The sequence below is a fragment of the Stegostoma tigrinum genome, chromosome 18 (assembly GCF_030684315.1).
Source record: "Stegostoma tigrinum isolate sSteTig4 chromosome 18, sSteTig4.hap1, whole genome shotgun sequence".
Classification (NCBI taxonomy): domain Eukaryota; kingdom Metazoa; phylum Chordata; class Chondrichthyes; order Orectolobiformes; family Stegostomatidae; genus Stegostoma; species Stegostoma tigrinum.
This window is the reverse complement of record NC_081371.1, coordinates 40,973,792-40,992,389: the sequence shown is the minus strand read 5'-3', so window position 1 is coordinate 40,992,389 and position 18,598 is coordinate 40,973,792. Positions and strand designations below refer to the sequence as shown.

General features: G+C 40.7%; 1 protein-coding gene across 3 annotated transcripts in view; it reads right to left on the bottom strand.

The window, feature by feature from the left end:
- The window catches only part of LOC125461000 (protein O-mannosyl-transferase TMTC2), a 190,388-nt gene extending 177,244 nt beyond the window's left edge, over positions 1 to 13,144 (bottom strand). For 2 of the 3 annotated variants that reach the window (XM_048549261.2, XM_048549264.2), the window contains exon 1: positions 12,739 to 13,144. In XM_048549261.2, coding sequence (XP_048405218.1) covers positions 12,739 to 12,821 — 83 coding nt within the window. In that variant the 5' untranslated portion in view covers positions 12,822 to 13,144. Of the gene's footprint in view, positions 1 to 10,931; positions 11,632 to 12,738 lie in introns of those variants that run through there. The other variant, XM_048549262.2, reaches the window with a different exon arrangement.
- Positions 13,145 to 18,598: the final 5,454 nt, after the last annotated feature.

The following is an 18,598-nucleotide window of genomic DNA, read 5'->3' as shown; positions in this document are numbered from 1 at the left end:
ATTTTTGTTTCTTGCTTACCTTTGGCTCTGTTAAAATCTTTTAATTCTGTTTGTGGTAACCAGTGAATGGCAACTTTGTGCACTTTTCGCTATACTTATATATTCCCACACTTAGTACCTGTGACAAATAATACATCTAATGCCAAATCTTCAATCTTCTGCTTTCAAACTCCTTTGCCCTCATCCTTTGAACTGCATTATATCATAAATACAATGAGTGTGAAATTAAATCAGGAACAATGCCTCCCATTGTAAGAATTCTCCTTTGGCCATCAAAACAAATATCATTTATTTTAGTTATTTCACTTCAAATTATTTGATAAAATAAGTTGACATTTTATTTTCCTCCACTAACCACTTTTACCTCCACCACAGCACACAGCAACATGATGCTGAATACAAGACTTATATCAATATGATTCCTTCTTAAATAATGTTTTTACCTATAGCTAAATGAAAACCACAATATTGAAGATTGGAAATTTTGACTCTTGCCATCAATCAGACTACATCACTTTTTTTAACAAATTAAAGATGCAACAGGAATTAATCGTTTGGAGAAACACAACTGCACATTGAAGCCATTGTGTGAACTACATTTAATTCCAGTTCAATTATGCCACGAATGGGGCTTGGTTTGGCACAGTTGACTGGATGGTAGGTTTGCAAAGCAATGTGATGCCAACAGTATGGGTTCAATCCCTACACCAGCTGAGATTCTCTTTCACAATCTCACCCCTCACCTGAGGTATGGTAGCCCTTTGGTTAAATCACCAGTTTGTGTGTCTAATGAGCAAGCAGCCCTATTGTCCAGTATGGTGATTTGACTTGCTATGTAGTCAGCAGCAGAAGAATGCAAAGCAGATAGGAGCAAACAAAGGTCAAATTGCTACACAAGGTAATAATGAAGTTTTAAACTTTAATCATCCCAGAATGTCACCAAAACCTTTCCTATTTCCATTGTCAAGTTGTGAGCCTTAGCTCTTCAAATCATCATTCTTGTACAAAAAATTCCATAAGAGCATTTAAAATTTTTTGTCACGTCTTCAACGAAAGTGACAAAAAAATTTTGACTTTGTCAGATGTGCTAAAGTAGACATAAGAAAGTCTGATTAATTTAGTTGTAACTTGGTCGTTCTCATGCATTACTCATGGTAAAATATTCATCATTTTGTAAATTAGAATGATATAATTGTTGAGGGTGTAACTGAAAGCAATGTGGGCAACTCCAAACCAAATATTTGTGACTAGCAGCTCATGTAAAATGAGATTTGAAAACATATGAATTGGGAATAGGAATAGGCCATTCAGCTACTTGAGCCTGCTCCACCATTCAATGAGATCAAGGTTGATCTTCTATCCTTAACCAGCTCAACAAGGGCATCAGTTGTGTCTCAGTTATTAATGCAATTACCTCGGAAACAAAATGTTGTCAGTTTAATTCCCCAACAAAACTTGGACACAGAATTAAATTCAGTGTTGCTGTATGGTTGGATGTGTCTCTTGGTGGACATAAAAGAGCCATCTTTTATGACCTACTTCAAATGGTATACCTGGTGTCCTGGGATAATAAATATTCATTATTTATCCCTCAATTGACAACAGATTATCTGATCATTATTGCATTGTTGTATGCTTTGTACAAGCTAGCTACTACATTTCCAACATTACAAGAGTGTTTGTTCCTCATTGGTTGCAAAATACTTTGAGATGATTGCTAATTTCAGAAGATGCTCTCTAAATACTAGTCCATCTTTTCTTTGACCCCGCTGTCCCATTCTTCATTCATTCAGTGCCTAAAACTTAATCAATCTCAAACTTACTTGACAACTGAGTATCCATTAGCCTCTGACTAGAGAATTCCAAACATTCACAAACTTCTCCATAGAACCCCTACAGTGTGGAAACAGACCCTACAGCCCAACAAGTCCACACCAAACTGCCCACCCAGACCCATCCCCCTAATCTAAACATCCCTGAACACTGTGGGCAACTTAGCATGGCTAATACACCTAACCTGCACATCTTTGGACTGTGGGAGGAAACCTGAGCACCCAGAGGAAACCCACACAGACACGGGGAGAACGTACAAACTCCTCACAGACAGTCACTCGAGGCTGGAATCAAACCCGGGTCCCTAGCGCTGTGAGGCAGCAGTGCTAACCACTGTGCCACCCTTCTTAAGTGAAAAAAATCTCTTCACATCCCACTGCTCAATGGTTGATCACTTATCCTGAAAGTATGACAACAAATCGTAGACACTTCAGCAGATGAGTTCTTACAAACAACAATACACAGACATGCCATCAGGCTGTCCAAGACTTTCACTACTCACAATAAATAAAAAGCCTGTCTTTCAGAAGGTTCTCCAATATTAACATTACTGTAATGACTTAGGCTGAAATTTAAATGCAGAGGCACATTAGTACCTGATTCTTTAGGATGCACTGGACTCAAAAGTGGACCAGCACACCACACCCATCTATGTACCCAATGCCCCCACTCGAACCATTAACTTCAATAGTTGATGGATTCACATCTGAAACCTATGGCCTTTCCCTCATTGAAATGAAGGCTAAGGAAGAGTGATTGGAAATGTTTGAATTGATTTCAATTTGGAACTTGACTGTTAAAAGCTAAAATATATGAAACGAAGGCCTCATGCAGCCTGTATTTTCCAGTTGCAATTTCTTCCCAATATAGTACAGATGACTTAGCATCACAACATCAATTGATTTTTAACATTCTTCTACTAAATGCTAAAGGCTGACTTTCAAATCATTCTTTACTAGTCCGTATAGAATAACGTATCTGTGGAACAAAAGTAGTTGAGCCCACTATTATGTTTCGTTTTCCTACTGATGTTTACCTACCAGCACCACCAATACAGGTCTAAGTGCTGATGCTATTTAGCATTCGCATACTTCTTATTTCACTACGTTACAGAGGAAGTTCTGTAACTATGTGTAAAGCAAACTCTTATATTTATGGAAACTTAAGTTCAGGATCTCAAGCCATATCAAAATATTTTATAACAAATAAAGCATTTTGAAAAGTCATCAATTGTTGTAATGTTGGAGAATGGGCATGCAATTTCTGCATAGGAAAGGCACACAAACAACAACACAATAGCGACTGGATAATCTGTTCTTAGGTCCTTTTGAGAGATAAATACAGAGGCCAGAGAAGACTTCCCATTCCATACACAAATAACAGCACGGGACATTTTACCACAGCTGGAGAGGGCAAATGGGGCCTCGATTTAAGGTTTCATGTAAATGAGCTCGCAATCCACTGTAGACTGAAAAGGAATCCATTCCAAGTTGATAAAATGTGAGGCTGGATGAACACAGCAGGCCAAGCAGCATCTCAGGAGCACAAAAGCTGACGTTTCGGGCCTAGACCCTTCATCAGAGAGGGGGATGGGGAGAGGGAACTGGAATAAATAGGGAGAGAGGGGGAGGCGGGCCGAAGATGGAGAGTAAAGAAGATAGGTGGAGAGAGTGTAGGTGGGGAGGTAGGGAGGGGATAGGTCAGTCCAGGGAAGACGGACAGGTCAAGGAGGTGGGATGGGGTTAGTAGGTAGCTGGGGGTGCGGCTTGGGGTGGGAGGAAGGGATGGGTGAGAGGAAGAACCGGTTAGGGAGGCAGAGACAGGTTGGACTGGTTTTGGGATGCAGTGGGTGGGGGGGGAAGAGCTGGGCTGGTTGTGTGGTGCAGTGGGGGGAGGGGACGAACTGGGCTGGTTTAGGGATGCAGTAGGGGAAGGGGGGATTTTGAAACTGGTGAAGTCCACATTGATACCATATGGCTGCAGGGTTCCCAGGCGGAATATGAGTTGCTGTTCCTGCAACCTTCGGGTGGCATCATTGTGGCACTGCAGGAGGCCCATGATGGACATGTCATCTAGAGAGTGGGAGGGGGAGTGGAAATGGTTTGCGACTGGGAGGTGCAGTTGTTTGTTGCGAACTGAGCGGAGGTGTTCTGCAAAGCGGTCCCCAAGCATCCGCTTGGTTTCCCCAATGTAGAGGAAGCCGCACTGGGTACAGTGGATGCAGTATACCACATTGGCAGATGTGCAGGTGAACCTCTGCTTAATGTGGAATGTCATCTTGGGGCCTGGGATGGGGGTGAGGGAGGAGGTGTGGGGACAGGTGTAGCATTTCCTGCGGTTGCAGGGGAAGGTGCCGGGTGTGGTGGGGTTGGAGGGCAGTGTGGAGCGAACAAGGGAGTCACGGAGAGAGTGGTCTCTCTGGAAAGCTGACAGGGGAGGGGATGGAAAAATGTCTTGGGTGGTGGGGTCGGATTGTAAATGGCGGAAGTGTCGGAGGATAATGCGTTGTATCCGGAGGTTGGTAGGGTGGTGTGTGAGAACGAGGGGGATCCTCTTGGGGCGGTTGTGGCGGGGGCGGGGTGTGAGGGATGTGTTGCGGGAAATACGGGAGACGCGGTCAAGGGCGTTCTCGATCACTGTGGGGGGAAAGTTGCGGTTCTTAAAGAACTTAAAGAACCATTCCAAGTTGCTTTAGTACTGTTACTGTACCCTGAGAAAGAGGCAGTGCAAGAATGTGCAGAATTAGAATACTTACACAATGCAATAAATTACTCAACATTGCAGAAACTTAGAAAGAAACTTCTTTTGCATATAACTGGGCTACATCTAAAATGGGATTGCTTTATCCTGATCTTAACATCCTTAACTTTAAGACCAAATGAATAATAGAGGTTGGGTGAATGCACGATGATTCTTGATCAAAAACACTACTGTCATGCCAAGTTCATTTCTTTCAATAATGCGTTACCAGAAATGTGGCAGGTGTATAAATCACATCCTGTTCAATTTGGATTTAGAAAAAAACTTGTCTTCTCAACAAGTGGGCTTGAGGACATAATCCATTACTGTGCAAAGATAATTGAGTTCAATAATGAATCGTAAACTGGAAACCATGATTTGATGACTATCCAATTCATTGACTTGATACTGCGTCTCCTTTACTCTATTCTACTGTTTCAAAAGCAATTGCCAGTCAATTCTATTCCAGAATCCAGACATTCCACCTGGGAGCATCCGTTAAAATCATTAGATCTGTAAAGAACAGCTGAGAACAAACAGTCTCTTCTCAGTTGTCCTCCTCTGTACCTCAAGTGGAATAATTATGCGAAAGAGTTACTACACAACAATGTCATGAATAAATCAAATTTCCTTTTTTGTTACACAGATTCTGAGATTTTAAGTGGTGTTTTGCGGTAGTATTCGTGTTTCATCCATTGATTTGCTTTGATTCAGTAAATTATATTCTGTTTTTATTATCAAGGATTCCAAACTTTTTACCAGTGTTTGGGGAATGCATTCCACAATTCCATGCATTTTTCCATGAAAACTGGCTACCAGTGGCCTTGGTTGTAGTGAAAAAATTGGCTGTAGCTTTGCTGTATAGGTGTGTTGAAATATAATTATATACTTAAAGCATACAAACTTTACTCAGGCTTTGATTACTCATTGTTTTCAAATCCAAATACAAGTGATATGGGAAGAGTTAAGAATAGAATTGCACATGTTGTGATTCAGATCATTGTTCGTTTGATGTGCCTAATAACAGACACCTTTCTAACTAGTATAAATAAACTTTAGGTTTGCAAACAGCTTAACGGAAAAGATTCTGAACATACAACTTGTTACACTGTCTTTTACAAGCCTTCCTCATTGATATTGCCATGCAATGATATTATCATACATGTGTGGTTCTCTACTAATACAAGTCGAAAAGGAGTTTTTGAGCTGTTTAACACATTTTTCAACAGATTTTTCATTTTGGAATTTCCAATTGCTCAAAAAATAATTGTGTTAAAGAGATCGCTGAACCCTTGCCTGAAGAAGTGAGATCTTGGTTAAATACTTCATACAGTCTACCTGTAATCAGATGTTAAAAGCAATTCCTAGTTGAATGGTAAGAGAGACTAATGTGAGATGACCATTCTTCTAGTAAATTTTGGCAGTGGAGTGTAGTTGCTATCAAAAATTTACAACATGCTAAATGGTTTCATTAACTAGGCAAGTTGCTCATTGGACAAAATAGCAAACAACTCTGAAATCAATACAGGTGATTAAGTTTTAAATGTCCCTAACCCCTCAAATTTTGTTCATCCTCTGTTCAGTTGGGCAATTTTAAAAGGAAATGATGGACTGTTTTTGCTATGTATTTGCATTATGAAAAGAAATGTTGTAAATGTTTTAGCATGTCTTCACCATCATCTGGGAAGCCAGAGAGGAGACTGTGTAAAAACAAAGGAAAACAGAGAAAAATAACAAACTCTTTCTAATCACATCATCAAATTTACTGCTTGTAATATCACAGCTGACAGGAATATTAATAAAGCACCCATCTAGTTTCTAGTAGGTGACTGAGATGTTTGCCTCAAAACATCAAGGTTACTGCCAAGATGTCTGATCAGGAAAACACATAGCAAATCACTTTATACAAGCTTCCAAAAAAAACTGTTGTTTGAGAATAACAAAATATTGCATTAGCACACAATAATTCCCTAATGATTTGCTATATAGGTCACGAGAACAGACTGGAGTTTACACTGTCAGCTTGATATCTTTAGCATGTCCATGTTTCCAGATTTCAACTTTAAATTTAAATGAGTAGCAATTAAATAACAACAACTCTGTTAATTATAAAGAGAAATGTTGAGGTTTTGTTATTATAGCACTGCTTTTTCGAAATGTTATCCCTTAATTCTTTCATCAACGATTCCAATTACAGCAGATTAGCAAAAATCACAGGGAACACAGCTTAAAATGTAATCGGCAAATGACCAAGAGTTATCTTGCTTTACACAATGCAAATGTGTTCACAATGGGGCGACCTAGCAATGATTGCATATTGGTAGATTTCAGAAGCCTACTTTTTAATCTGCCTCCATGCTGAGCAACACTGAAAATTAATTTGTTACAATGTCAGGCTGTTGATAGACATCTCAACACATATTTCTAAATTTAAAGTTAGCATTAATGCAAATTCATACAAATAAGATGGCTGTGTTGTTGAATCTGATCTGCTCTTCCATGCTAGACAAACTCTTGATTACAGCCTGCAAACATGTAGGCAGCTTGATGTGGCTCAATATATGCCCTGATCCAAAATGCTTGAGTGATTGGATTAATTTCATAAAGACTAATCTGAAATGAATTTAATCCACCACAGCCAGTAGTGCAAAAATACATCATTGAAAGCAAGAACTAAGAGTGAAGGAATCATAAACATTTTACTTGTTAACAAGGTATTACCAAACTGTCTCTGTTAATCTTTCTCAGTGTAATTTTTGAATAGACTTTTTTAGGTGATTGTTGCATATTCAACTATATTGTTATATTGATTACATCCGAGAACTGAATTTTTAATATATATGATGGGAGTTAAATTTAGCTCCTGAATTTCAGAGATTGGAACATTCAGCAGAATCTAGTTTCAGTAACCAAGGATAGTTTCTGAGTGTTACAAGAAATAAACCATAATCTATTATTTTAATGTCTTTCACAAGAAGAATTTTAGGACTTGCTCTTTACGAGCAACAGCAGTTAAGTCACAAGACTCTCCCTAACTTGCAAGTCACAATATATTTAAAACATTGTCCACACCATTATATATAGATAAGGCTGTTCAAATTTGAACACTTTGTGGCAAACAATGGCATTCTGGGAAGAGTTGGGCTGTTATTAATTCAGGAGATGCACACACGATTGATTGTTGTACAAGATTTGCACGCTTATTCCACAAATTGAGAGAGACCAGTTCTTCCCACAAGGAGAAAACTCTGAATAACTATCAGAAGTCTTTAGATTACAGCACAATGGGAACAAAGCTTAGGTATTTGTCAATGCCAGTATACTACCACTTCAGTGTTTCTACAAAGGGTGTTGGATGTTTATCAATGTGAAAGCAGCAGTGTAATGCTCTCCCATCAGGTTCCAGTCTGACTCTTGAGAACACAGAAAAACCAAGGGCACCTGAGATTGGTTGAGCTACTCACAAGTTATAATATAGCTTCAGTCCTGTGAAGATACATCTAAATTGAATTATGAGGCAGTAGTGAGAGCAAAACTGTCAATATTTGCTGTAAACACTTCTGAAATTGAAGCAAATTTGCACATAGATAGCTAAATGTAAAAAGCCAGAAGCTGACGCCTTGATTCAACACTTACCCATAGGGTATGCTGGTCGAGGCTTTCCCAGCCCACATTCAAATAATAATTACTGAACTGATTAAACTGTCTTCTTATGTTATTTGTCTCATGTAAAGAAAACTTGAAAGTGATACATCTTGTTGAAGAAGGCATAAATGGGATTTTAACCGCAAACTTAGTATGTAATTATTTTGGAATGGTTCTGAAAACTATTAAAGTTATTCATATATTTGTGGAATGTCAAATTTCTCCATTACAATATCAAATGTTCACACAACTTAATTGTCAAAAAGTTTGTTTATGATATTTCAGTTACTGCCATGATCCTGCATTTATTTTTTCATGTATTTATTTTGCTTTTTATGAAGTCATAATGGATCAACAGGAGGAGCATGAATAGGCTATTTAGCCCATCAAGCCTGCAAAATAATTCATTAAGATCATGGGTGATTTCTTTCTGACCTTACGCCACTTACCTACCTGTTACTCCATAACCCTAAAATTTCTTGTCTGATTCAACCTATAAGATATTCAATGATTCAGCCTCCACTATTTCTTTAAGAAAACAATTCTATGGACGATAAAATTTAGTCAAAAGTGAAAAACTTCAGTATATTACAATTATACTATCTGCAGACTATCCACAAAACTACTTCAGCGTAATTAGCTGCTTACCCTCCATAATGACATCCCTATTGCTGATCATTTGGAAATCCCCTTGCCTTTGCAGTTTATTCCAACGAACATTGAACAAGGAGAAATCTATGCCATAGAGATCACTAGTTTTATTTTGTGGCAGCTTTTCTTGGGGTCAGCAACAAGTAACATTATTTCAACACTGACTGTGAAACCCAGACCATTCTACCCATTGCGTCATCTGTGGATAACTCAAACGTAGCTACTGCCTTTTACTGTCTCAGGGTATTACAAAAAGCTGCCTGGAAAACTAAGCTCGAAGCATTTCCACAATGGTATTCTCCATGCTTGTCACAATTGAACCCACAGAAGAACAAATTGGTATGTATATTCTAAGATGCACAGCATGTAAAAGTTTAAGACAAAGCAACATGTAACATGTAGTGGACCCAGAATTTCATTGTGATTCAATGAGTGCAAAGTTGCTTTGTCACTGATTTCAATGTGGGGCATGACAAAATGCAACTGATGGCATTACTTGAATATGCCAACTACTTTAGGATTAGTAGCTTCAGTATAATGCTGGGGGATTTTTGTCACTGTTCTGGACAATACTTAAATCTTGACAAACACTTGAAACAGATGATTTGGTGACATTTAGTATTTTTAACCATTTATAAAAGTAAACAAAATAACATTTACATAGCATTTTTCACAACCATAGATTATCAGAGTACTTTATAGTCAATAAAATATTTTTGAAGCATATTCACTGTTATAATGTAGTAAACGCAAATGTCAACTTATGCATAATGAACTCATGGACAATGATCCAATTATCTTTTTTAAACATGTTGATTGAAGGATAAATATTAGCTACTAAACTAGTCATAGCTCTCTTTTACAATAATGCCATGATGTAACTTATATCTTCCTAACAGGGCCTTTAGTTTAATACTTCATCTGAAAGATGGCACGTCAAACAGTGCAGAACTTCCTCGGTGCTCAAGTTCATGACTTCTTAATATTATACCTTGATAATTTGCATATCATATGATTCTCATTTGTACAGCCAGGCTGTTTTCCAGTAAAGGGGGATTGTTGTAATATACACTGAACTTTATTCACAGACAATTGAAAACTGATACTTTGAACTTTTTGTGCTCAAATCCTGGAGTGGACCTTCAAACTCAGAAAAATACTATCAATTGAGCCATGGGACACATGACATCTTTAGGACCCTACTACATACAATTGGCTACAAATTGTTTGATTACAACTTTAGGGCCCGTCATTGGTAAGGTATTTTGGACATGAGTTTGAGAAAAGCATGATGCAACTTTAAAACACTTTTCTCCATGTCCACCTTTTGAATTGCAAGACTAAATTACCACCATAAATTCATTTGAGTACTTAATTTTTTTTGCTTATGTTTTCAAGTGCATTCATTTTACATAAAAAAGAGGTTTTATGTTATACAGTGGCTAATCACTCTGACGTTCCAAGTGGCTCAATAAGAGTCATCTAGATGAATTTAGGTGTTCCTTTGATGTAGGAGACTCCAGAGATTATCCTTTGAAATATGAAATATTATTTACCCAGAGAATTATGGTGACATATTCACAATGCTGAATATGTAATCACTCACCTCTTTTGCTTTAGTGTCTAAGTTAGTAATGCCATAACAATAACAATAACTCCATAACAATAAAACATGAATGACTAAATTTCAGTGCATATTACAACATGCCACCTTTATTGGAAAACAGTCGGTAGTCTGGCTGTACAAATGAGTATCATACAATATGCCAATTACAAAGATATACTGTTAAGTCGCAGTCATGAATTTGAGCACAGACTTGAAGCAATTATAATACATCACACACTTTTTTCATAACGTTTGACAAGTCTGTTGAATGTCAGCTCGAGGACAATATTCTATTTACAAACTACTTATGTAGCTTTCATAGGCTGAAGAAATATTCTGGGGAGAAGTGTCTACAATTTAGCTGTTAGATAAACACGGTGATCTAAGTTACTTAACTAAAATTACAGCTTTCCCACCCCCACTTTAAAAGAGAACTCCTCAGGAGGTATCTGATTACCTGAATTGAACTGTCATCTCTGTAAAACTTGAGAATAGTTAGCGAAAACAAGTCAGTTCACATTTAGTCGAAACGCCACTGCCCGACTGTCCCTACTGTTTATTCAAAACAATCTTCAGCAGGAGGCACTGATAGCAAAAGCTTAAGTGACAAAACATTATGGTCCTGAAATGACTCCATGGGATACCAGCTGACAAACACTTTAACTATCGCTTTGAAATTCTTCCCTCTGCTTTTTCAGTAGAACCGTCAACCCATTTGGTTTTAAATGGGTTATTTTTAAAAGGGTTAATTTATTCCAAACCTATCAACGTCGCTAATAAAACAGCAGAGAGCTGAATATTAAGCGGATATGTCAGGATCCCACGCAGTAGTTCCCGGGCCCGTACTTTTGCACCTTGTCTTCAAAATGCTGAGAAGTTGGCTAGGGCCCAGTCATTCTCCTGGTATAGACTAAGAAGCCCCCCACCAGCGCAGGCGAGTGGGCTGAGTCGATTCTATGGGGTTATACTGAACCATTGTCTTCAATCACACGTGGCCAAATTAGGCTCTTTCCATTTGACCTCTTTCGGACGACCGTGCATCAAGCAGGTCCCGCTGGTTTATTGGCTAGTTTGAAGAAATTCTCGCTTGTTTATTACAGGCGAACGGTCTGCCATAGATACATATCGGTCATTTAAATTTCTAAACACTCAGGATGCGCCCCTCTCCTCAGAGAAGACGGTCACACCGTTTGACAATGATAGGTTTCTTTGGCAGAAGAGAGGCTGATTTATTCTATTATTCAACGTGACAAAGCCAGCCTATCAAAGTCCACGGAATTTCAGTGTAAACTCCCCGGTAATCATGTTCTTAAAAAAAATAGAACGGTTGAGCCTATCTCTAAGCAGCTCATTGTAAACAACGCCAACACGCTGCTGCCAGGAGCAGACCGCATTGCTCACTGATGGCGATGGTTTCACTTTTGTCAGTTCCATACCCAATGTCCTCAACTGACTAAATATCGTTTTATTTTCTCCCCGCTTTATGGGAACATTGCAGCATCAACCTCACAGCCTGATGAGAACCGATCAAGTCAATGTACCGTCAGGTCTAGGTCGGTTTAATTTCAATAGAGCATGAAAGCCCCAGACACTGAAGTTTACCCACGCGTGATTGTTTCACATATATTCCAATTATGCTGCCACTAAGTGGCAATCAGATTAAGTCACCGGAAACTGGATTAAACTCAAGATTCACAATAATAGGGACGCTTTTAATCAATTTCCAACAATACTGTGGTTTCCCCCAATAGAATACCAGCAAAACTGTGAGGTTTACAGTAGGCTCCACAGTTTCTTAGACAGCACAACTGACGCCTTGTTCACCAGATCGCATCATTTTTTTAAAAATAATGCATTTAAAGGGAAATTGCTGCGCTTTTAAATTTGTAAAACAATGCCGACAAGTATGCGGATTTCCGTAATCTTAGTGAATGTAAAAACGCTCCAGTTGCCAAAAGGTTATTTCTCTACTCGGAGCCGGGGCACTTTGATTTCTAATCCGGTGACAGGGATGGGCCATCTTTATCTAATCGCCCTCCGCACCAGATTTCACAGCTTCACTGGAATAGCATCTGCAGACTCCAGTGACACAGCCTAGAGTTGTCTCCTCAATCCAGGTTTCATTCCCCCTCCTCAGAGAGGATACCGCAATGAATCCCTTCATATACAGATCACAACCAGTATACCATGAATTTCCCCGGCAAAGGCTGGCAGCAGTTTTTAAAGTGATCAATCAGAAAGTATGAAGAGAGAACAATACCTACCTGTCATCGTAACAGAAGTCAGCACTCAGTGTGTTCAGATATAGGGCAACAGCGACCGCGCTGCACACAAATTCAGAAATCATGTCTACTACAGTATCGCATCGATTCTTCTGTTCACCTCGCTGGGATGGATCCGCATCCTCGGGCTGTTTATATAGATATATATTGTTGCTGTTATTTTGCTTTTTTCCCCTCCTTTGCCCCTTTTTTTAGAGTCTGTAACCTCACAGCAGACCGCAAGGTGCTGCTGGTGGCACAGGGAACCAGATTCGCTGTGCAATCGGTCGGCTACATTTAGCAATCCGATTTTTTCATATGTGCGTGTGTGTGTGCATATAAATATATAAAGGCTGCAAACAGTGAATGAGTGAGTGTGTGTGTCGCTGCTTGTAAGAGCGAAGCCGCGTGTGGGGACACCCGCAGGCAATAGGGCGCATGCGTATAACCCCACCCCCCCTCCAGCCCCACCTCCCGTCCCTGTCAGTTTCAGTTCAGTTTCAGACAGACAGCTCCAGACAGTCTCTGCTCTGTCCTGCTGTCACTCAACAACGCTGCACCTGCACCGCTGCCACATGCGCAGGGAGAAAAGAAAAACACCCTCCTCTCGATTTGAAATTGCAAGCACTTTAACCCAGCAAAGGTGTACTCTCTGAGCAAGATGCAACAACGTGAAATTCAGGCCATACCTCAGCGTTAACTCTTGATCCGGTGTTAGTGATTCTCCGTCCGTGCTGCTCTTGCAAGGGCATGATGAATAGACTCAACTGTCGGTCGCAACTCAGCATCTGCTATCTGTTTCTTTGAAGGATGTCCCTTAGCAGATTTCCGACTGTCGTCGTGTGCATTGATCAAGATAAAATGATCATTAACTGAATAACTCAGCCCGATGCCGTTAAAGGGTATCAAAAGGATGCTTATGAAGGCATCCTAAACATATTTAGGCATTATCAGATTAAAATGAAGGTTTGTTAAAGTTTTAGCAGAGAATGTGGGACTTTTACACAGACAATTTCTACTGCTGTCTTGGAGTTAGTCAGAATTGCAAATCTGGAGATGTGGACCGAAGCTTGTAAGGCAGTTAGGGATTTGGGAATTGCACAGATCTAGAACCAGGGTTTGGCTATTTAGTCCATTAAGGTAGTTTCAACATTCAACAAGATTATGAAGGATCTATTTGTGAGCTCAATCTTACTTTCCTGTCTCGCACCTCACAGCCTTGAATAACATCTCCGCCTTGAATAACTTCAATAATACAACCTTTACTACTTTCCCCGAAAGAGAATTTCGCACACTAACAACGCTCAGAGAAGAAAATCTCATTTCCATCTCGAGGAACTTCTTCTTCCAACTTCCATCTTCTTAAACTGTGTCCCCAAGTTCGAGCCTCCCCACTGGAGGAAACATCCTCTCGGTATCAACAAAATCACCTCCTTATTCCGATTTCCAATGGATACAAACCCAGCCTCATAGGATAACCCCTTCATACCAGTGAGCCTTCTCTGAATTGCTTCTATTGCCTTTTTTTAGCATTGTCTTTATAACACGTATACAATTCTGCTTAAAAAAAACTGTCATCCAATTTGCAAACAACAGTAATATCGGCACCGACAGTAATGTACAATGAAAGTGGAATAACAATTTGGGACCGTGTATCCTAAATTCAAACATTAACCCAGTCTCCGACGTGTTTTTCCCATTATGTACCTTTATTGTAAGGTTCTACCTTCATGATAGGTGGAACTTGAGCCCAGAACTTCTAGACCCCTGGAGGGTCACTCCCATTGCACCACAAGATTCTATTAGTGTACATGTAGATTCAAACTTGACTTTGTTTTCCGAATGCTCATTTAAATACATTCATACTTATTGGTCATATATTTAATTCTAATACCCCAATTCACTGTCTTAATTTTAAACACTGGAACTCATCCATTTTGTACGTCAATCATGGCTCATTTCACTTTATAAAATACAATATTTTTCATCAATTAAGTGAAAGGTCATTCACTGGAAGGTTAATTCTTATCCTCTTTCTTTAGATGCTGGCAGACCTTTTTCCAGAAGATTCTGTTATTTTATTTCAGATCCCTAACATTTGCAATATTGTTCTTTTGTATCAATATTGAGGCACAGTAGTAGTATGAAAGGTAAAGTCACACAGTCCTGCTGCACTCCTCCTAGATAGAGAGAGAGAGAAAGAGACGACTGAACGCCACTTAACCTGATGGTTAACATGCCTCAGGTGAGGAGAGGATACTTCGTGGTAACCTCAGCTGATGTGGGAACTGAACGCACGGCGTTGGCAATAGCCTACGTCACCAAGCAACCATCCAGCCAACTGCAGTACCCGGACCCCTCAGGACAACGGCGTCGGAAAGTAGCGACAAAAAACGGTTCAGACTTGCAGTATTCTCCCCGTCACGCAGAACTGACTCCAAAGCCATAATGAGAAATGTTCTTGTGGTGCCTAAGGTTTACATGTCACACACAAGTTGCACCTGCTCTAGCCCATACAACACAGCAACAAGGTGTTGGGATACATCTTTCTTATGTTCTCCGTTGGGATTACTTAAAAGACTAACGGCTCTCGCCTGCTGACCATTTCTTGGTTCCGGAATTAAAACTTCAAAGAGCCTTTTTTTTTAAACCAACACAAACATTTCCCTTTCCTGGTCCCTTAACTGACTGCTGAACTGTGAGAAACATTAGGAATGCATGCTAACCGAGGAGTTGGGTGTGTGTTAAACATCAGGAAAGCATCAAAAACAGGAAATAACAAAGGAAACAGACAATCTTTCAAAACGTGTGTTTGCTTTTTCTTGAACACACTATCTTGGTGCGGTTTGGGGATATTTCTAGCCATTCTCGAACTGTTGCGCGCCTTCACTCGGTGAAGCACACGGGGAAGCGCTGGTTTGATGCCGAACTTCAATCGAACAAGTAACTGGCCTGAAGGAAAAGAAACCAGAATTTACAGTTTTAAACTTGCTTCCCTTGGCTTATTTAGTTCGAATCATTTGCCGTCCCGCGATAGTCTGTTCTTCACACCAAGACTTAAATCGGCTTTGCCCTCTAGCGGCGGTTTCATTCGATTTATTATCCAAAGCGCTGTGATATATTGTTACATCCGTTTTTAACAACATTGGCATTCAGTACCAGAAACTTCCAACAAGACACTTACTTTATTTATCAAGTGATTACTTTCATTATGATTTTAATTCGTAACCTGCAATAGAGCCCTAGCTAAAGGATTAGACACTTTGTTTTAAACGTTTTTTTTAAATAAAGCTAACAAAGTTTAATTTTCATATTTTACTACTCAAACTTTTGCTTTAACTCATTCTTAAACGTTACTTAGTTGTTATTGAATTTCTGTTACAGTAATTCCAGGCAGAATTCAGTTGTCACATACATTCTTCCCAACTGATATTAATAAGATACGGTATACCTCCTCTAACTTTGATGAATTATCCAAATGGCCATTGGTCATATAAATATTTTCAGTTAAATTGTTTGGACATGTTATGCCTCACCTCTGAGGCAGGTGTGACGTGAATGTGGATCTTCTAGGCTAGAATTAGGGACTATACCACTGTACCACAAGAGTCCCCAAGTTTCATGTGTATTGGACATTGATTTCAGACTGTGGAAGGCATCACAATTGGACTCCATTACATCATCATATCACAGCCGCACATCTGGATCATCCAGTTGGAGCCATTGTATCCCTCTTTGACTGAACACTATCACAGTTCAGAGATAATGGGAACTGCAGATGCTGGAGAATCTGAGATAACTTTAGTGTGGAGCTGGATGAACACAGCAGGCAAGTGCTCCTAAGGGATAATGGGAACTGCAGATGCTGGAGAATCCAAGATAACAAAGTGTGACGCTGGATGTGCTCCAAAGATGCTGCTTGGCCTGCTGTGTTCATCCAGCTCCACGCTATCACGGGATAACAAAGTGTGGGGCTGGATGAACACAGCAGGCCAAGCAGCATCTTAGGAGCACAAAAGCTGACATTTCGGGCCTCGAACCTTCATCAGAAAAGGGGGATGGGGAGAGGATTCCAAAATAAATAGGGAGAGAGGGGGAGGCGGACTGAAGATGGATAGAGGAGAAGATAGGTGGAGAGGAAGGTATGGGTGAGGAGGTAGGGAGGGGTAGGTCAGTCCAGGGAGGACGGACAGGTCAAGGGGGCAGGATGAGGTTAGTAGGTAGGAAATGGAGGTGCAGCTTGAGATGGAAGGAGGGGATAGGTGAGAGGAAGAACAGGTTAGGCAGGCTGGGACAAGCAGGGCTGGTTTTGGGATGCATTGGGGGGAGGGGAGATTTTGAAGCTGGTGAAATCCACGTTAATGCCATTGGGCTGCAGGGGTCCCAAGCAGAATATGAGTTCTGTTCTTTCTCTCACCTATCCCCTCCTTCCATCTCAGGCCGCACCTTCATTTCCTACCTACTAACCTCATCCCGCCCCCTTGACCTGTCCATCCTCCCTGGACTGATCTATCCCTTCCCTACCTCCCCACCCATACTCTCCTCTCCACCTATGTTCTCCTCTATCCATCTTCAGTCTGCCTCCCCCTCTCTCCCTATTTATTTCAGAATCCTCTCCCCATCCCCCTTTTCTGATGAAGGGTCGAGGCCCAAAATGTCAGCTTTTGTGGCCTGCTGTGTTCGTCCAGCCCCACACTTTGTTATCTCGGATTCTCCAGCATCTGCAGTTCCCATTATCTCTGACCACACTATCACGGTTCATCTGTTTTCTGATTCACACAAAATAAGAGACGAATATAATTAGAGAGCGGTCTGGCTGTTGTCCATGCTACGCTAATTCAGGACATGTCAGGAACTAAATCTGACTTGTGATACAGGTATGTTTTCGAACAAGGCTGTAACAATTTCTAACCGAGAACATTGGGGACAGTGAAACAAATGTAATGGAGGCTTAAAGCACCACATCACACTTGATTCTAACTACTATCCATTGCAGTTAGCAGCTAAAACAAGATGAAATAATAAGAACTGCCGATCCTGGAGAATCTGAGATAACAAGGTGTAGAGCTGGATGAACGCAGCAGGCCAAGGAGCATCAGAGGAGCAGCAAGTCTGACATTTCAGGTCTTGACCCTTCTTCAAAAATGGGTGAGGGGAAGGGAATTCTGAAATAAATAGAGAGGGGAAGGCGGCTAAAAAATGCATAAAGGAGAAGATAGGTAGAGAGGAGACAGACCGGTCAAAGTGGCGGGGTTGCAGCCAGTAAAGGTGAGCATAGGTAGGGAAGGGATAGGTCAGTCCAGGGAGGACTGACAGATCAAGGGAGCGGATGAGGTTAGTAGGTAGGAGTTGGGGGTGGGGCTCGAGGTGGGAGGAGGGGATAGGTGGGAGGAAGGACGGGTAGGAGGTGGGGACGAGCTGGGCTGGTTTTGGGATGCAGCGTGGGAGGAGGGATGATTTTGAAGCTTGTGAAATCCACATTGATACCATTGGGCTGCAGGGTTCCCAAGTGGAATATGTGTTGCTGTTCCTACAGCCTAAGGGTGGCATCGTTGTGGCACTGCAGGGAAGCCCAGAATGGACATATCATACAAGGAGTGGAAGAGGGAGTTGAAGTGGTTCGCGACAGGGAGGTGCAGATGTTTGTCACGAATCAAGTGGAGGTGGTCCACCAAGTCTCCGCTTGGTTCCTCCGATGTGGAGGAGGCCACATTGGGAACAGCAGGTACTATACCACATTAGCAGATGTGCAGGTGAATATCCCCCTCTCTCTCCATTTATTTCAGCATCCCCATTCCCTCCCCCATTTCTGAAGAAGGGTCTAGACTTGAATCATCAGCTTTCCTGCTCTACTGATGCTGCT